The sequence below is a fragment of the Aspergillus flavus genome, chromosome 5 (genome assembly GCF_009017415.1).
Source record: "Aspergillus flavus chromosome 5, complete sequence".
Taxonomy (NCBI): domain Eukaryota; kingdom Fungi; phylum Ascomycota; class Eurotiomycetes; order Eurotiales; family Aspergillaceae; genus Aspergillus; species Aspergillus flavus.
This window is the reverse complement of record NC_092408.1, coordinates 594079-613904: the sequence shown is the minus strand read 5'-3', so window position 1 is coordinate 613904 and position 19826 is coordinate 594079. Positions and strand designations below refer to the sequence as shown.

The window sequence follows — 19826 nt, the reverse complement described above, 5'->3', positions numbered from 1 at the left end:
CATCAGGTGACATACGCCAAGACTTGATGACCCCAAGTCAATCCTGATTGGCCATTCGCTTCAGCTCCAACTCATCCGTCATTTTACCGGTTCTGGACTCTTTGCTTCAAGTCAGCATCTTTTCTGATTACTGTTGACCCTTGCCACATGGCCCATTAAAATCCCTATACACTTTTTGCTCCGACCTCATTGTCTTGTTATCGCCGCTATTCGCACGCTTTGGTCATTACTTTCTGGGAAAAGGATTGTGCTACCATCTGTTAATTAGAATGGCCCTCCGTCGGACCTTCGCGCTTCCTCGGCAACTACTGCGACCGGTAGCTCGCAGCTCGCTTGGATACAACACAGAACAGCGAAATGGCTTCGCAACGGCAGTCCCTCCAGTCACTCAAGATGCAACTGGCTCCAAGGGCCCTACCGCAATGGTATTCTTAAACATGGGCGGCCCCTCTACGACGAATGAGGTGGAAGACTTTTTGAGCAGGTTATTTGTACGTTTTCAGACTAGCAAACATTCTCATGGACCATTTTTAACGTCTCCCTCGCTCTTTGGTAAAGGCCGACGGTGATCTGATTCCCTTGGGACGGCTTCAAACATATCTTGGACCACTTATCGCAAAGCGGAGAACCCCAAAGATCCAAAAGCAATACGCGGACATTGGAGGCGGCTCGCCTATCCGAAAATGGTCCGAATACCAATGCCAGGAAATGTGCAAGTTACTAGACAAACTCAATCCTGAAAGTGCGCCTCATAAACCCTACGTTGCATTTCGGTATGCTGCGCCTTTGACGGAAGAGATGTATACCCAGTTACTCGATGATGGGTTCGGAAGAGGGAAGGGAGGACGTGCTGTCGCATTTACACAATACCCACAATATTCCTGTTCGACTACAGGCAGTTCTCTGAATGAACTATGGAAATGGAGAAATCGCCTGGAGGGTAGGCGCGCCAATGAGAGCGTGGACCCCTCCGGCTCCATCCAGTGGAGTGTCATTGATCGGTGGCCGACTCATCCCGGCTTAGTGGAAGCTTTCGCAAAGAACATCGAGGATCAGCTCAAGACATATCCGGAGGACAAGAGGAACAGTGTAGTTCTGCTGTTCTCCGCCCACAGCCTGCCCATGAGCGTGGTGAATAGAGGTGAGATTCGAGCCAACGCGCCAATTGCTGGACGTAAAATCTAACTTTTGATTAGGTGACCCGTACCCGGCCGAAGTTGCAGCAACTGTCCATGCGGTAATGCAAAGACTTGGTTTTAGCAACCCTTACCGACTGTGCTGGCAATCTCAAGTGGGCCCGTCGGCTTGGCTTGGAGCTCAGACCAGCGACACCGTCATGGAGTATGTGAAGCGCGGACAGACTGATATAGTCCTTGTACCGATCGCCTTCACCAGCGACCACATTGAAACTTTGTATGAGTTGGACCTTGAAGTGATGGAAGAAGCCAATTCCCCTGGAGTTAAGCGAGCGGAAAGCTTGAACGGAAGTCCCATCTTCATCGAAGCCCTTGCAAATATCGCGCAGGAGCACTTGAGAAAGGGAGAAAAATGCTCTCGTCAGATGACCCTGCGCTGTCAGGGTTGTAAGAGTGATAGATGCCTGGAGCAGAAGAAGTTCTTTGCCGGGGAAGAAGCCGCGTCTCTTGTAGTGTAAAAACATCTTTTCTTTTTTTTCTTTTTTCTTTTTTCCCAAAGGTCACATTATTTTGTTCATATTATGTACTGTAGGATTTTGAAAAAAAGGATATTTAATCATTTTAGAGGACATTGGGCTTATATTGTATATGTAAGCTGATTAACAATCAGCGATAAGTATACTAACTAGTTAGTACTTCTCGGTTGTTGAGACTGGCTATAAACGGGCCACCAAAATCTTGGTTCAATTAGTATATCAAGGGGTCAATGGCTTGATGCTGCTACTGCGATTGGTCCCAGGAACAAAATGCCGAAGGTTGAACACCTCGGCACCCGTTAGCCTCGTCAACGTCATGGCTGGCTTATCTTTTTGCTTTTGCTCTCCACTTGATCTGCTAGGCTAAGCTGACAAACGCTCCCCTCATTGACTCTTTCATCCAGGGAATCCCGATACCAGGGGACAATGCCATTGGCACTTCGGAAACATGATTGAAACTTCGCTTCTGTCAAGATGTTTCTAAACCCCCGCCGATTAAACCGTGTTAGAACAATCTCTTTCCCCCTTGCTTCCTTATCATCCACTAGTGACATACCACATCTCCCTCAAAAACTACACCTGGCAAAACACGGGCCGAACCTACATAAAATCTTAGTTATTGACGTGTATATCTGTCAATGCCCTTGTATTGGAAATGGCCAATCAAACAAACTCTTCTGTCGATGCGGATGTTGGCGGGCAATTGCGAAGCAGGCCAGTCGTCCCTACGCAGAATCATCCGCGAAACACTGGTGGAGATGACCCCAAAGACCCGGCGCAATTGCACGTCCACGAGCAGACGCCCCTACTTCAACGAACGAGCGAAGAAGGTTATGATGAAGGCTTAGACACATCCAGCCAGGACTCGGCGGCGTTGAATGCTGGCTTCTGGCGGTCTCGGACAAAAGCAAGTGTGCGTGTTTATCTTCAATGCAGTTGAGCCGAAAGTGTCGCGTTCTGATTCGACCAGGTCTTTTGGTTATTCCCATTCCTTCTATTGTATATGTTAGGCTTCGGCGGTGCTGCAGTTCCGAAGATTAACCTGATGGTCTCTCTCACCTGCAGAGACTATCTGGCCGAAAGAGCCTCTAGCGATCCTGGATTTACGTACCTGCCTGTTCTTCTTGGGCAGGACAACTCTCAGTGCCAAATACCAGAAGTTCAGTCCCTCGTTGCCCGCTTCCAATTGTATTACAATTTAGTAGTAGGCCTGCTGTCGGCACTGATCAGCCCTCAATTGGGCCATTTATCGGATCGCTATGGCAGAACGTCTATGATAGCTGTGAGTGCAATTGGAACAGTACTAGCAGAGATAATTACCGTTATCGTGGCAGCAAATGCAGAGCGAGTTTCGATATACTTACTGCTTCTGGGCGCTACCTTTGACGGCTTAGGGGGTTCATTTACCGCCATAATGGCCCTGAGCACCTCGTACGCCTCTGATTGTACCATTCCGGGGAAACGCAGTGTAGCCTTTGGGTACCTGCATGGCGCCATCTTCACTGGAGTTGCAGCTGGACCGTTCCTTGTGGCCATTCTTATGAAGAAGACACATGATATAATGAGCGTATTCTGTTCCGCGCTGGCCCTCCATGTGCTTTTCTTCTTTGTGGTCCTGCTCGTCATACCAGAGTCACTGTCTAAGGAGCAAAAGCAGAGAGCCCAAGAAAAACATCAGGTGAAGCTCGCCCATCAAGAAGATGTTGGTTGGTTATCGATGACATTTTGGAACCCGAAGAAAATCATCGCGCCTCTGGCCATTTTATTCCCACCAGCTGGGCGGCCAAGCACTCTATTCCCTAATCACGGAGGTGCCAGTCCTGCATTGCGAAGAAACATCATCCTCCTCTCTGTGATCGATACGCTTCACCTTGGCATGGCCCTGGGCATGTCACAGATCATCATTATCTATGCGGGATACATGTTCGGCTGGGGAAATGTCGAATCAAGCATTTTTGTTTCCATCATCAGTTCCGTTCGCGTCCTCAACTTCTTTATTGTGCTCCCCATAATCACGCGGATCTTCCGCGAGGAACCAAGGGAGGACCTGGTTATTTCGGGTTCTGGTGCGCTTGATGTCGTCCTCATCCGTGTCTCGATTCTGCTGGACATGATTGGGTTTGCAGGATTCGCACTGGCAAACCACGGCTCGCTTTTGATCTTGTCGGGAGTCGTTACATCCTTAGGGGGAATGGCCGCACCAGTGTTGCAATCGTCTCTTACCAAACACGTACCCCGCGATCGCATAGGACAGATTCTCGGTGCCAAAGGCCTTCTACATGCTATTGCTAGAGTAATAGCTCCTTCTATCTGCAGTTTCATATATAGTGTGACGGTGGGTAAGTTCTCACAGGCGGTGTTTGTATGCCTATCACTTGTGTTTGGAATTGCATTTTGTTGCACCTTATATATCAAAGCACATGGTAAGTAAACTCTTGAGGAATTGTCCGTGATATCGTACTAACGTACAGCAGTTCGACTTGATTTGGATGATCCAAGAAATCATATTACCGAAACCGATGACTACAGAGAAGCGGTTGAGGATGAACTCTTGCCTTAATACATAGAGAATTTTCGATACCATACTATTTACCTTTTGATTTATCTTGGGCAGCATATCCTCCTATTTGCAAGAAACTTATGTTAGATCTATAATACATAACATATGTCATATGACATAGTTTTCATGCTGAATCTACCTTCGCAGTTAGTAGTCCTGGGTTGCAGCGCGGTTGCAACCATGGTTTATATGGTCATATCAGTGGGCCTCGCTACGAAAGCAGAACGTGGTTGAAATAGCAATGTCTGGTGTAGTTTTACTAGCAAAAGACCCATAACTGGCGATGAGGTTCTGCTAAAAACCCACTCATCAATGACTAAGCAAGAACAATGGACAGTCACGTGTGCAGGAAATGGGTTCACCCGGAAAGGAACGAATGGGACCACAAGCAGTACGGCGGCCGGAAGAAACCAATGTTACTCCGTACTTGCAAACTTTCCGCCGAAAATCATCTATCTCAAAACTCCGACCGTCAATTGCGATAGTTCCCCAGCTTGCTCTCTTGGCTTGCACTACTCAGAATTAAACGTCAATCTCTCAATTCCCCTGATGCTCTATCAGTGATATCTCAATTCGCCTGCTGCCGGCGGTGCACAGGTCCTATTGCCATGATCACCAAGCCTGCCCACGGCACTTCGGCCGTACCTTCTCGCAATGCCCTGCGTGTCCTTCGCAGGCTGGCCCTTGCCGGCTCGACTGTGGGCAGTTTCTGCACCGTTGCGGCTATCACGTACGATGTCCATCGCCGAGTCCGCGTCGCAGAACGTATAATCGAGAATAAACGCGCCCTTCAAACCTCCGCGCCCAATTACGATGCCACTTCCGCGGCGAGACGACTTGCTCGTATGATGGAAGTTGCAGAGGCTGGTGAGTTTACAAGTATGGATGCATTTAAAGAGGAGGATCGGAAATCACGACAAGCGCAGACCTTGCATGTGGAGGGCGAGGAAGGGCGTCGACCTGATGAGTTCGGCTCGAACGTAGGAATTGGATCATTCGAGAACTCAGCCCAGGTCGACGCTTTTCTGGATGCTGCTCGACTCAATATGGCCGGGGTAATGAACACAAAGCAGGATATAGGGAAGCTCCCCGGATGTTGCGACTTTCTTCCGCCTGAATACACGCGACCTACGGAAAACCCCAATAGGTCCAGTCCTGCCATTGGCAAGACCGGTGCCTTTGCAAATGCTTCCGAGTCGATGGATAGCACGGGTATATTGCCGAAAGGACCAAACTCTATCCCGAAACAAATGCAAGATCTTCTCGACCGAGGGCGGCCTATCGACGCAGCGCAGCTATTTTTGGACGCACATCCTGCTTCGCTGAATGGCCTATCATCCGATAGGAGAGAGCTTGCGGTGCAGACTTTCTTTGTCAACTGTAAACAGGGAAATGTATTCATCGCAAGAAGCATCTTTGAGCGCTTGGAGGAGGTGGACAAGGTCTCACCCAGGCTTTGGAAGGTTCTCATGTTTGCACTAGCACGGAAGGGATGCATAGAATCAGTCGCAACTATCTATACTCGGTACATGCACAAATTTCAGCTCTCGCCGGACATGGTAGATGTGGTGCTACGATGCTTGCTCGAATCACATAGGCTCACAACAGCGAAGTGGTTCCTTTTTAGACATCTACAATTTGACCGGGATTGTGGCTTGTGCGGTGCATACCTGTCAGGCTTGTGGAAAAAAACGAGGAGTATTGAGCTTTTGAACGGGCAGTTGAAAAAGATCTTAACGACGCTTCCCCGTTTGGGAAAGGATCCCAGCGACAAACTGTTCAACCCAGTGGTCAAGGCCTACGTTGAGTTTGGTCGGTTAGCAGACGCTGAAGCTTTGGTGGAAGACATGACGACTACATACGAACTTCCCCTTCGCTGTCGCACAAAAGGCCTCCTCGTGTACGGTAAGGCTCTCGCGTGTGACTGGCAGGGTGTGGAAGCAGACCTTCAGGAGATGCACGAGCTTAATTTAACCTCTCGGCGACGTGACTTCACCCCTATCTTCGATCGCATATTCCTTGAATACTGGGTATCTCATTCGGGGCACGAGATCCAGGACTTCGTCACCCGCTACGTTGATAAGCTCAATATCGTCCCCGATCGGATCCTGTACAAACATATCCTGGAGGCGTTTGTGGAGAAGGGTGACAAGCACATGATAACTGAGTTCACGAGAATGGCACGCGAGCGTGGTTGGAAAGTCCACGTCAATGAGCAAGAGTTCCTTGAGATGCTACGTTTTCGCCGCTTAGCACTTGAGGGAGCGCCCGTGGGTTTCTGGCAAATGCTGCAGGCTGCTCGGGTGAAGTATGGACAGGCTGCTGCCTCACAGCAGATTCTCGGTTACGACCAGCGCTCATTCCCTATACCTGAGGTCAATACGATGCCTTTCACTCAAAGTCCGCTGCCGTGGTATCAGAGAGCACTGCAGGATGTGACACCGTCAAAGCCCGTTGATCAGTACCAAAAGCTCCATAAACAGATGACACATTACATGCATGTTGGGAAGATGACAGAAGCTCTAAAGTGCTTCCAAAATGCGAAGAATGCACGATTCCAATTCAAACAGCTTCACGTCGAGTTGGCTGCCATTGCGACTCTTCTTGAGCACGGCCTCGGCGAAGCTCGCATGCTTGTCGAAGCTGAGTGGCGGGGCATCCGACATCTCATTCGATTTTTCCCTCAGTTCTTCCGTCAGATCATGGAGGTGGACTCTGCGTCGGAAGGGGAGCTGATCAAGATGGCCGTCCTTCGATTTTACCAGCTCTGCTGGTCGAACAAGCGAATGAATGTCAAACATCATATTACGGTGGCCACCAGCAGACGGTTAATTGTGCATAACAAGCCGGAGGTAGCCATAGATCTCTTAGCGGCCATTTACATGTCCCGCTATACTCGCACATTACCCTTCGATGGGGTCTGCATGAAAATGTTTCTGCGTGCGTTCGCTGCTATGGATAACCTTCCCGGAATACGATGGTGCATCCTATCTGGCCTTGCTCGGGGCAGTGCACTTAATCATGATCTTGTTGTCGAAGTCAGCCGCGTCATGGGAGTATTAAATCGCAAGTTCAATCCTGACGGCCTCTCCAAGAGGGAAGCGTCCAAACGGGCCGAACAATTGGAGTATCTCGGACATATCGCCGACATGCTTGAGAAGAAGAGTGGAGGTGATCCTCTATTATGGGAACTCAAAAGCAATTCTAATGTGAAGCGGTCCTTCCGGCGGATGCTGAAACGGCCTCTTGACGAGAGGCGGATATATAAGGTATCTGATATTCCGGAGACGATCGAGAGATGGGACGAAGAATACGAATTAGAGGTACTTCTGGGTCGAATTGATATCAACCCGAAGTCCATCGCTGCTCGATGGAATGAGCGAGTGGCCTTAGGGCAAATACGAGCCGAAGATTTGCCGTGATGTAGCATATATTCCCCTTTTGATTTTGATCTATTCCTAATCTTCTTTCGTTGGTGTCTTTTTTCTATTATTTTCTATCTTTATAGAATTGTATATATAGAGTTGCTTCACCGAGATGTACACTAGCGATATGGAACTATTTCCCAAGCCGACTTCTAGCCCTGCGTGTCACATGTCAGGAACCAATCAAGAAGGGCGAAATGAATATTATCATGTAGTAATAAGAACCAGGATGAGCGCTATCTTCACGAAGATCGTACGGTCTCTCGTACTTTAGGGGCAGCGGAGTTCTAGGGCGGAAAATCTTTCACATGTCACGCCACTACACCGATATCACGGGTCCTTCGTTGCCTGAACTTTTTCAGCGTCTTTTCCCCCTTACTTACACTTACTTTCCTTCACTCTTATTCCCTCTCTCTCTCCCCCGGCCAATTGTCCCTCGAATCTTCTTTCCCACTCCGAAGAAGGAATATGCTCTGCCGTTCCCGTTAATTTTGCCCTATTCGCTGACCTCCCTCGACCTCTCCCCCGCACAATGGCCACCGCCGTCCCTAACGGCCATGCTAATGCGACCCAGTCCGCCGATACGGCCGAAGAACGCAGACGAGTCCACCACGATGCCGACGTTGTGATCGTGGGCGCAGGAGTGCTAGGATGTGCGCTTGCAGTTACACTGGGAAAACAGGGCCGGAGCGTCCTACTGCTAGAAGCCTCGATGAAGGAGCCGGATCGCATCGTCGGCGAGCTATTGCAGCCCGGTGGTGTCCAGGCCCTGGAGCGGTTAGGCCTAGCAGAGTGTCTGGAGGGGATCGATTCAATCCCCTCTTACGGTTTCTATGTGTCTTATTTTGACAAAGCCGTGACTATGCCTTACCCTAAGGAGACCCCGTCGTCGCTGCCTCCGCGCGGCCGCTCCTTTCACCACGGACGGTTTATCATGAAGCTACGGGAAGCAGCTTTGGCCTGCCCCAATGTTACCGTTGTGGAGACCAAGGCGACGGACCTGATCACTTGCTCTCATACCAAGCAGGTTCTTGGTGTGGAGTGCCAAACCAAGGGAAAAAAGGATTGTTATTTCGGACACCTCACCGTCGTCGCCGACGGCTACGCCTCCAAGTTCCGAAAACAATACCACACCAATACTCCAACGGTCAAGTCCCGGTTCTGGGCTCTCGAGCTAATTGACACGAAACTTCCTGCACCTAACCACGGACACGTCCTCTTAAGTGCAAATCCCCCGATCCTCCTGTACCAGATTGGCACCCACGAGACCCGTATCTTGGTCGACATCCCAGAGAACCTCCCATCTGCGTCAGTCAAGAATGGTGGTGTCAAGAATCACCTATGGAACGTGACCCTACCATCTCTGCCCGAGTCTGTCCAGCCAGCCTTTCGCGCCGCGCTGGAAAAGGGCCCGTTGAGGTCTATGCCGAACTCATTCCTTCCCGCCGCCCAGAACAAAACTCCGGGGCTTGTAATACTGGGCGATGCGCTGAACATGCGGCATCCGTTGACCGGTGGCGGCATGACTGTGGCTTTCAATGATGTACTTGTGTTCCGGGATCTGTTGAGTCCCGAAAAGGTTCCCGATTTTGCAGACACCGAAAGGGTGTTGAAGCAGCTGAAGTCCTTCCACTGGAAGCGAAAAAACGGATCCTCTGTCATCAATATATTGGCCATGGCGTTGTACGCCCTTTTCTCTGCGAATGGTTTGTTCCCTTGCTCGTATACCGCACCTTTGTCCAGTCAGCCACTAACGTAACGCTTAGATGAAAACCTCCGCGTCCTCCAGCGAGGCTGCTTCCACTACTTCGATATGGGCATGTACTCCGAGCCAATGGGTCTTTTGGGCGGCCTTATCAAAAAGCCCTTTGTACTATTCTACCATTTCTTCACTGTCGCATTCATCTCTCTTTGGGTGCTTCTCCGAGAGGCCCCTCTATACCAACTTCCCTGGTCACTAATCAGATGCGTGACGGTATTCTGGACAGCCTGTGTTGTTATATTCCCCTACATGCTTATTGAAGCATTCTGCTAGTATTGCTAAACCTTTATATTCCTTTTCTTTCCCTTCTCTTATGTTTTCGGAGCGAAACGATCTCTTCTCGTCCAAATTTTCATGGCTTGGTGTATGATACGAGTTTTACTACGCTTACTTTCTCACGCTGTAATAATACTTTCCCTTCTTTTTTTTTGACTAGACCGCTTATGATCATCTGCTTTTATTGAGCTATTTACCTTCCCACGGCCAATCAGAGACATACCAGAGCATGTACATATATATACAAAATATACAATTAATATATATTGATCACATGAAATCCGAATCCGAATGACCCTATAAATAAATAGAACCCCCAAAAGCAGGACCAACCGATAATGAAATCCAGGGCAATATCAAACCAAAATCACGGTTACATTAGTACCCCTAGATACTTACCAGGATCATCCTTAGTGGCACGCATGTGACAATATCTACCAAAGCACAGTCAGTACCCATAGAAAGCTCACAGAAGAGTCTCGATAGAACAGTCCACTCTGGCCCAGGACAAGAACAGGGATATCCATTTCGGTTCTCTTACCTTCTGATTTCAATCATAGATGGGGCTCGCTATCTCACTCCCCGGCATGTAATTGTAATCAATGCCGAATATAATTCAGGATCTACTTAGTTAACCAAACTTAACTAACTAACCTATGTATGACGCTGACATAATAGGTCTGGACCTCTGGTCGATGGTCTGGAATGTCATGTCACATGTTAACTCGTACTGTAGGGTATGTACACATGGATGTATGTAGATCCGAATAGTTGAGTTAGTTAAAACTTCAGTCCTGGATTGCTCCCTCCTTTTGGCTATGTACCTTTGCTGGATATTTTCTCTTGTAGATGATCCGGGGAATTCCACAATTCTATAAGCATGTAAGTATGCTCGTATTTTTGAATCCAAACAAGGAATAATGAGAATATATGGACATGACTCACGCAGACTCACATTCCAAAGAAAAGTTTGCAGACCTTGCATGCAGGTATGAAGTGTACGACATGCTTTACATACATCTGACTGATCATAGGCAAGGTTCATTATCCTTTTTGGGATATATTGAACGAGCGTCAAGCTTTTGCTTGGGGAGGGTTATTGAAATAGTCACCTATAAATGTATCAATAATGGAGGCAAAAGCGATGTCACTATTAATCCGACCTGTCATGTCAGTAATATCTACGCGGTGGATGAATCTCTCTTATCAATTCTGGACTATTTTATTTTTATTTGCACCTATTCATGGGACCATCTTGTACCGGACATTTTCTCATTTTTATCATTTTTCTCTTTATGTAAATTCCAACCTCTACATTGAACCGGCGCCCAATCCAGACTGGACTCGATCGACATGATATGTAACAAAAACAGGGACAAATTATCTCTCTCTCTCTCTCAAAAAAAGAGAAAACGCAAAATATAACACAGAAACAATGACCCACTCGCCTGGCACCCTGCTATGATGGTATATTGACAATGATAATGATGATGATCATGCCGTTTGGATATAATCTGGAACAAACAAAGGAAACAAGGAAAAGAAAATAAACATAGCCAGCAATGGGTAGAAACGAAATCGGTCACTCAATCAATCCGTAACATCGAAATCAAAGGTGGATGTTTGTATGTATAGTAAACTCGTTTAGTTTTGCTCGCTCTTGCTGTTCTCCCCTTTTTGTCTACCGCAATCCTGAGTTCGAGTTGAACAACCTCTGTATATCCTGCTGTTGGTGAATGCCTCGGTGGCGACGCCTTTTCCTTGTCAGGAGTTCGTCGCAGCAGAAGTGTGCGCCAACAAAAGTCTGAAAAGATGATAACCTGTGCAGCGCGGCCAGAGGTAACCCTGAATCAACTCGAAGCTCAATGGCTTCCCAAGGAGACGAATCAAGCTCCAAAGGAACAGCCAAAGTCAAGAGCCATGTATCGAACGAGGATATAAAATCAGCGAACAGATATCATATGCAATTATGCAAATCACGCAAATAACCCGCGAACCAATTGTAACCCAGCCAGACCATTCGACTGCCAAGTTCCGTTATTTGACCCTGCAAACGCCAATATTCAACATGAAAAGAACAAAGGGAAGACATAGACATAGACACAAGAATAAGAAAAAGTCATATACCTGCCATTCAAAAGCAAAAAGAAACAGTTCAACCGAAATTATGTCATTTTCGAAGAGGGTATTGCCTCATTTTATACAGCGTCATAGGGTCCAGTTCAAGAGGTTTGAACTCCTTTTGACGATAACTTTGGGGTAACGTTCGATAATAAACCGAACGTCTCGATAGTTTGCTGCAACAAACTGTAAAAGTGCTATACAATAGCACGATCTGCTGGTATAATCGCCTAATGAAAGGTTGCTCTAGCAAACTCACGGTGAAGTTGAGATGCCGCGAACTCCAACAAGCAATCTTGGGTCCGCTCACTGCAACGACATGTGACTCATTCTAGACATTCGTAATTCATGCTACTCGGTGCAAATCCAGTCAAAAATGCAGACGATCTCATCAGGGCCTTCATCCGCCTTTCCTCAGAGATTCATCGGCAGGAAGGGGCTCAGCACCGCCATGGAAACCGTGGCGGCTTTCCGCATTCGACCTAGCATTTTTCTTCTGCTTCTTTTTGGTTGTCTGCCAGCCACTACTTGTGTGGTTGCCATGGGAGTCGTGCGTCGTCGAGCCAGCGCCATTCGTTCGTCGTGGGTGGCCGCCATTCCGTTCTTTGTCGCCTGGTCCACCAGTGGGGTGCGATGTGTCGGAACGGTTCTTTGGTTTGGACTTATGAGAGTTTCCATTGACCTTCTCCGGAACATCAACGCCATTGGTTCTGCGTTTCCCATTCGACGCACCCTGAAGCTCCGGTCCGGACATCACCTTCTCTGCGGTCGTATGTCTCAGACGAGAAGAGTCCTTCTCCGATGTTTCCTGGTGAGAAAATGCCGCCTTGTGCTTTTCTGGGCCAAGCTTCGACGGCGGCTCTGCCATTTTCTCACTGTTCGAGAGATGTAAGCTTTGTAGACGGCTTGACAGCAGACTGGGCTTCCCACCGTGTCCGTTGGTCAAAGCGTCGGCTGGCTTCCGAGTATCGATTCCTTGTCGGCCGAAGTACGGAGTTTGGTCGGTTTCCACCGAACTAGTATCTTGATAATCTTGAGAGAACGAATCGGAGACACTGGCGGGAGTATCAGTATTGTGATCATCCGAAGTCGACGTGCAATGGCTCATGGCACCATAAGGGTCATAGTTCTCGGCAGAGGGAGCAGTATTGCGCGGTTCACTTAGAGGCACCGACCCGTCGACAATTAGGGGACCGCCCGATGCCATGGGTCGTGCCGTTGCCCGCTGATGCGTTGACCCAGCCTTAGAGGCCTGCGTAGATCCGTTGTCCGGGGACGAAGCGAATGCGTCCTGGGGGCCGAAAGTGGACAGATACTCTTGAGGGTTGGCAACGAAGGGCATGATACCGCCGTTCGGTAATGCTAAGCCTACCGGTGTTTGCAATGGAGACAACATGGCATTTTGATGGTATGTCTGCAATTGTGGTGAGGTGGCGAGGTAGTAGCCCATATACTCGGTTGGCCGACTTTCATCCAAGTAGGGGGAGCGGGACACATTAGGCATACTACTAGGCATGAAGTTGTTGTCTTCTTCGTTCGGCGCGCCATCAGGGGACACGGGCGTATTGCGCTGCTTTGAACCTTGTGGGGGATCTTGCGTCATGGAGTATATTGGGGCAAAGCTCGGAAGAGAGTGAACCGACCGCGCGGGCTGCGACTGCGCTCTGAGCGATCCGCCTGGGGAGCCGTTTGCAACCGACGACCGACGTGGATTGCGCCGAAGCTCTGGCATAGCGGTTGGCGCCGATGGCGATGGTGGATTAGTCGTGCTACTGCCTTGCAAGCCCGTGATCGCAACCGGAAGGTAAGGGGTGCCATAGTAGACATGCTGGCGGAGCTGCGTTCCGTGGGGAGCGTGGTTCGCTGTTCCGGACCTTGAGCGAGAGTTGTCGTCGCCGGTTGACTCCTGCTGTTGAGGCATCGGAAACTGTATGAATGGCTGACGGATAAGCACAGGTGGTGGTCTCCCGGTGAGAAGCGCTTGATTTTGTAGCTGTAACCGGAGTTCCTGCTCCTGGGCTTGGAGGATCTGAATCTGCTGGTAGAGATGGTCATGAAGAAGATATTGAGCTTGCTGCGCTTGCAGAGATAGTTCCGATGCACTCATACCGTTGCTGGCTTGGCGGAAGTTATTGGACTTATGCGGCGTATTTGAAGACCGACGGCTGCCATTATGACCACCACGAGGGTATTGGTGCGAATTTCGCCCACCACGGCCACCACCACGACCGCCCCGGGAAGACGGAGGCGCTGTGAGAACAGGCCGCGGTTGAGGAGGAGGCCGCTCCCACGATCGCTCTTCCTCGGGAGGATACTCGTATTGCTCACAACAGAGCTCAAGATCTCCTTGTGATGCAGCCTTGAATGCTCTCCGTAATTCGAGATGTACGCCTCTGAAGGATGTATCATCTGCAGTGTTTCCCAAGTTTCTCGACGTATTGAAAGGCTCCTCCACGCAGAGGCGATTATTCTGCAGTAAGTGCCACCCTTTGGCTTCCTTCGAGATCAGCTTACCCTCTCGAACAGATACAACATACTTTTCGTAGTCGAGCTCGTGGCCATAATATTTAAAAAACTGAAAAAATAGGTCGCCTAAGCTTTGCTTGTTTTTCCGTCCGTATCCAGTCAGATTGCCAAGGTCATCGTCAAATGAGCAGACCAATCCTTCGGGCGAAATCTTCTTCTCATGGGGTCGAGCCTGAAGACTGGGGAGAATCGGGGGGTTTCGAGTTTGGAGGAAGTTAATGATCAAGCATATCCATGTATAGGAGCTTAATGTGCCACCCAATCCTGAGACAAAACGTCAACACAAAGGACTTCAGGGGGGGGGGGATGCTGCCTTGACTCCCCCACAATTGAAACATACCGGCATCGCAGAGTATCCTCCGTTTCGTCCAATGTTTGATGATCATAGCCAACGGCCTCACACGCTCGTCTATCTCAACGTAGGTCCGAACCATACGCGTATTGTCCAATGCCAATGTGTTGTTCACGTTCATATCGCAGGCTAACTGTAATTCTGGATCCCAGATCTTCACGATGGGAACTTTCGCGTGGGATACACAAACGACCCGTTCCATGCCATCTGCCAAGGGTGTTAGCTGGGGATCGGGATTTGGAGGAATCAAGTGAGTTCACTTACGTCGTGCAAGAACCTCCGCTAACAGACAGACCTGCTCGAGCTCCTTATATGTCGTCGTTATACAGATGTCCACTGCGCCAAATTAGCCCACGAGCTGGTAACAACGCAACTTCTACATACCATCCGAGTCACTTGAACAGAGTTTATTCCCTGACGACCCAAAAACGTGGACCTTGATATCCCGACCAGGCCATTGTTCGTTGAATAGCCTTTCCAACTTGCGAACAAGTTGGCGTCGTCGATCGTCACTCTCCGCAGACGGCAGTAATCGATCATATACCTCCAACATATTGTCGGTGAGTCTTTTCTCTTCCTCCGGCTCCAACCGTTCCTTGAGACCCTCCCTCTCCTCCGGCAGCAAATCGGCACCCAGGCTATACGGTATCCTTCTCCGGAAGAACGCCATGGCGGTTTCATATTTACACCCGGAGAATGGTTTTCGTAAGGATGGCGGTAGGTGTGTGGACTCGGAATGGGTCGACCGAGGGGAAGTGCTTCCGTGCGGAGGGGAGGGGGATCGGGAGTGGAAGGAGAGGTTCCGCGCATGTTGATACGGCGTTGAAGGGAGGGAATTCGACTGCTGGGAATTCAATGGGGGCCTGGTAGGTGCCTCTGACGACGTGTCGGTGGACAAGTTCCACGGCATAGTCGAGGCCTTTTCCGACGCTATCGGTGACTTTCCACCTGGACCGGAAGCCAATTTAGCATTCCCATGGACGTCTGAGATCATATAGCGATTCCAACGTTGACTGACAACGTTGGCCTCCACGAAAGGGTAGAATCAAGTAATTCCGCCGTGATCTAAGGCCGAACAAACGCCGCGGTATGTCTACTCCGGTGTCCAGCTTTTTCTCCGTGCGGAATTGGTCTCTCGGTACCGAACGTACAAATTTGTGATTTTTCAACCAACGGATAATACCTTCGGACGAATAAAAGACTGGGAAAAAGGCGAGGCGAAACCCTGCGAGGGAGTGGTGCACGCAGGGGAGTCACTGCAGATACCGGCGGGCGATGGCGTAGCAGAATTGACCTGTGCTGCTGCTGCGGTCCGAGTAAAGCCCTTATATTTTTTTTCACTGGCCGAGAGACGTCAAACAAAAAAGAAGAAAGGTAATGGCAAGTAAACGAAGAGTGAAATTTGAAGGATTCCAAGGCGAGGGTGAATAGAATGCCCGTCTCAGTGGCGACCGAAGAATGTCAGGGTGCTGATGGGATACTTTACGTTGTCGATCGCCAAACCAATAGATCGAACAGTGTTTTAAGGGGAGAGAGCGATACACTCTAACCGGGAAGGGCACACTTCAAAAACCACACAACTTCCGGGGGGAGGACGGGGGACAGGTTTTCAAAAATGAAAAAGAATCAGAAGGGGGAAAAAAGAGAAAAAAAAAAAGGAAAGAATCCAAACTTCTTTACTTTTTTTTCTCTCCTTATTTTCCCATGTAAGGACCAGCCTAAGATTGAGACCGAAAGGAAATGATATACGGGGTGGAATGGAAAGATTTGGGGGGGAACGAACTTGGAACTGGGAGTCGAAAGTTCGGCGGGAGGGCAGCACGCGGAGGGGGATCAATCACTTTCACTGTCAAGTCACTTTTTCCCACAGAGATGGTGAGCCTGAGCCAGGGGGCAGTCAATCAGCGTTCAGCGGTCATCCTTAGTCACTTCCACTGGTGCAGCTTTAGTGACCTGGGTGGGCACCGCCAAATCCACGGGGTTAATCCCGACCACGCTTCAGAATAATGATGGAAGCCACTAAAAATATAGTTCTTTTCGGAATCATAGTAAAAATACATTCTCAGACAAGTACCAGACCAACCACCCGTTACAGGAGACAGACATTGCTCTGTCTACAAGAAAGAATTTATAGAAACTGGAACTGTTCCGGTTTAATTCCAAGTGCATGCCTCGTTCCCCAAACCTTAATATGGAGAACTCCAGTTGTCATCCTAGTTTGATATCAGTACAATTATTCGGGACTGAGGGTATATCAATGAAGAGATATTGGCTTGATTAGGGCTTACAAATCAGTCACATTTCGTTCCTCCTGTTGCTGCTAACCAACAGAGATATTTCTTTTTTTTCTTTTTGTTTTTTTTTTACCAGTAAGGGCTTTCAACGTCTCAAGTATTATTGCTGGAATTACTATTACCACATACCACATCATTGGAGCCCACCCAGCTGGATGCCTGGGGCAGCTACCGGATGTCCACACCAGGAATGGAATCTATACTCTAACAGTCGTCCGACACCTTGGAAGGGAGTACTGTACAATGTCAGTGGGAATTTTAATTTAACAACAATCTAGTCGTGACGATGTAACCACCTCATCAAATGATCCAGTCTCCTTCAGCCACAATTAATATATTACTCCGTAATGTATATAGTAGTCCCCAAGAGGGGGATCCAGACTGGGTGCTCAATAGTACGATTTCTATTTGATTTAATCCAATGAGACCTTCTCCAGTCTCTTCTGGCTTTCCTTTGTGTCCAGAAGAATTGCTAAAGTTACTGGACAGAAACACCTCGATGTATGTTGTTTCATTGTTTCTCTTGAGTCTCTCACCCCTGAGCCCCGCGTTTGTTCCAATTTCTCTTTGATCGGTTTTTGGGTCCTGTCGAGGGCTCTCAGTCTCCATCGGCGAATGGGCCGAATTTAATGCGAGAGTCCCGGCACGTGTGCCGGGCCTCCAATTGAAACATTAAGGAGCCGGCCCACTTTTGGCGGACAATCAAAACTTTCTTCCTGACAACGGGTGAACTGTTCTTGACTATATTGTCTAGTCTCGTCTCGCTTATGATTGTTTAAAGAGTTTAGTCGCTATGCTGCTGCCGCGGGAATTATCACAACCAGCAATGCTCAAAATTTTACTCAACTCGGTCAGGCGCATACCTCGGTCCCCGCCGAGTCGTCCTCAAAACGGATTATTATTCCGCTCCGCACACCTGCAGATGAAGAATGTTTTGTGTCTTAGACATATAATCCTGTATTTTTAGTTCCCAGCGCTGCATAAGATCGGCGTATAAGTACTCCTCTCTCGGCCTGCTCTGGCAAGGCAAGGAAGGATCCCCCCTCAGTTCTAAGTTTGGGCCGACGGCGCTGCCGGTCTTTCGAACACACTTTCCGAGCTGAATAAGGCGAGAAATCAGCGCTATTCAGCTTGCTCCTTCTTCTGCTTGTCAAAATCTAGATCATGACCAGGCACTGTTCACTTGTTGACCCATGGGTGACTACCAAAGTCTAACCCGGTCTGGGCGGTCATAGGAGTATGTCCTCAAAGAAAGACAAAGCGGGAACTAAGCCACCAGGGTGATAAGACGTTTCCCCAGGCTCCGTGCGTGGACGTGATGGGCTCGATTTGACCGGCCGAAGATAGACCTTGTTGGCGAGGGCTGCTTGTCATCTGTCACAAAAATATCAAATTGACTTCCTGGCTTTGAAAATCGGCATCTGTACAAGTCGGGCTATCGCGAAACAAATCAATGGCAGAAGCCGATAGTCAGTAATAGATCTGACCAACTCCAAGGTATCCGCTAGCGAGTACAACAGCCACGTCGACCTACAGTTCTCGCTCAATATGCATGTCAGGTAGTAGGCAGCTTGATGCATGTGCTCGCTAGTACCTTGGGTACGTCAGCATCCGTAGTAATACTGCATATTGCATGTCATCCAATAATAGCCGGATCAGCACAACAATAATGTTGGGATCTAACATGGAACCCTGAGTCTTCCGATAGGTCCGGTGTCCTACTATAAAGAGGGCAAACCCCTCGAGATTCATGAATTGGCTTTCCGCTAGTGGTCGTATAAGCAGGAAGTCCACCTTACCTCCAGGTACCTGTGACACTGCAGTAAACTCACGATGAGAATATGATTGGTGAACGTAGACCGTATTTTCAGGCTAAGTGCAGGGGGCCTGAGGACACATCTCCCTCCCACCTTTTAATATCCGAGTTCCTGGCTAAATACTGTTCTGCAGATCATGTGCTTAAGAAGAACTTGGGGTCATCGTCAATAAGAAAAGTATTAGGGACTGACATATTAAATAAGGTACTTGTTGAAGGGTGAATTCATATCTTATTCTCCATACATGATTTGGCAACACGCCTCAATATCCAAGAGTTGTCATATGTCACGCCTGACAAGTCCGGAGTATTAGCGAGGTGCGTTCGGACTTAGAATGAGAGTGACCAGTGGCTTATGTCTGCACATTAGGCCGCAGCGTAAGACTGCTTGATACGCATCACGGAAATCTAAAATCAAATAAGCGATGGACCAGGGAAACACAGTCCAAAGGCCTTGTTGCCAACAATCACCTGGCTCTCAGCCTTCCGCGTCAGATACGGCGCCACCCCCAGAAAATCCGTCGAGTCCATGCTCACTGGCATGTAATGTACCCACGAGACCAACCAATCAATATGCTATTTTTCGTATGTACAAGGTGTGTTTTAGAACAACCGAGTTGGAGCACAAGAGACGGTAGAAGCGACCGTTGAAACCACTTCCGTAGAAGTCGGGACTATATCGCGATTTGTAGCTTGCGCTGATATAACCTGCATACTGGGCCTCGATGTCAAAGCGGCTTGCTCTTCCTCGTATGCATCCTGACCACAATGGCCGATTGTTGAGATTCAGCTGAAGATAATTTCCGCCGTCGCGGAGCCTAAGGCATCCAATCTAACGTTGCTATTATATTCTTCAGAAGTCTTTTCATAAGAAGGATCTAGTATAGTAAAATCCATAGCTATAAGAGCGGACCAGTTTGATCTGTGGCATTGCACAAGATACGTCTGCTATATAGATTCCAGATATTATCTCTGTGCCATTTGAATAACAGACATAGACCATCTTATAGGAGAAAACGCCG

The 19826-nt window shown here is 48.7% G+C and overlaps 4 protein-coding genes across 4 annotated transcripts; 3 read left to right on the top strand and 1 right to left on the bottom strand.

Moving 5' to 3' along the window:
* The first annotated feature begins 79 nt into the window (after positions 1 to 79).
* F9C07_2191021 (ferrochelatase) lies at positions 80 to 1774 on the top strand. Its single transcript, XM_041293551.2, has 3 exons — positions 80 to 491; positions 559 to 1141; positions 1197 to 1774. The coding sequence occupies exons 1-3, from the start codon at positions 270 to 272 to the stop codon at positions 1652 to 1654; spliced, it is 1263 nt and encodes a 420-aa protein (XP_041147206.1). The 5' UTR covers positions 80 to 269; the 3' UTR covers positions 1655 to 1774.
* A 553-nt stretch (positions 1775 to 2327) lies between these two features.
* On the top strand, positions 2328 to 7654 carry F9C07_2203631 (uncharacterized protein; the record flags this gene model as incomplete). Its single annotated transcript, XM_071509564.1, has 3 exons — positions 2328 to 2585; positions 2643 to 4011; positions 4830 to 7654. 3 exons carry the CDS (start codon positions 2328 to 2330, stop codon positions 7652 to 7654), a joined length of 4452 nt encoding a protein of 1483 aa, XP_071364244.1.
* A 535-nt stretch (positions 7655 to 8189) lies between these two features.
* F9C07_6759 (squalene epoxidase) lies at positions 8190 to 9692 on the top strand (the record flags this gene model as incomplete). Its single annotated transcript, XM_041293550.1, has 2 exons — positions 8190 to 9363; positions 9424 to 9692. 2 exons carry the CDS (start codon positions 8190 to 8192, stop codon positions 9690 to 9692), a joined length of 1443 nt encoding a protein of 480 aa, XP_041147203.1.
* A 1167-nt stretch (positions 9693 to 10859) lies between these two features.
* Positions 10860 to 16778, bottom strand: F9C07_2284413 (PAP/25A associated domain family). Its single transcript, XM_041293548.2, has 4 exons — positions 15079 to 16778; positions 14959 to 15030; positions 14683 to 14901; positions 10860 to 14606 (listed from the first exon to the last, which is right to left on the bottom strand). Exons 1-4 carry the CDS (start codon positions 15686 to 15688, stop codon positions 12217 to 12219), a joined length of 3291 nt encoding a protein of 1096 aa, XP_041147202.1. The 5' UTR covers positions 15689 to 16778; the 3' UTR covers positions 10860 to 12216.
* Between the last annotated feature and the right edge of the window lie 3048 nt (positions 16779 to 19826).

Excerpts from the sequence above, each read along its gene's own strand:
- F9C07_2284413 (XM_041293548.2), bottom strand. The coding sequence starts at position 15,688 with ATGATCTCAGACGTCCATGGGAATGCTAAATTGGCTTCCGGTCCAGGT. Across the intron at positions 15,031-15,078 it reads CTGTTCAAGTGACTCGGATG|TGGACATCTGTATAACGACG; the intron begins GTATGTAGAAGT and ends AATTTGGCGCAG. Across the intron at positions 14,607-14,682 it reads GAGGATACTCTGCGATGCCG|GATTGGGTGGCACATTAAGC; the intron begins GTATGTTTCAAT and ends GTTTTGTCTCAG.
- F9C07_2191021 (XM_041293551.2), top strand. The coding sequence starts at position 270 with ATGGCCCTCCGTCGGACCTTCGCGCTTCCTCGGCAACTACTGCGACCG. Across the intron at positions 492-558 it reads ACTTTTTGAGCAGGTTATTT|GCCGACGGTGATCTGATTCC; the intron begins GTACGTTTTCAG and ends TCTTTGGTAAAG. Across the intron at positions 1,142-1,196 it reads CATGAGCGTGGTGAATAGAG|GTGACCCGTACCCGGCCGAA; the intron begins GTGAGATTCGAG and ends ACTTTTGATTAG.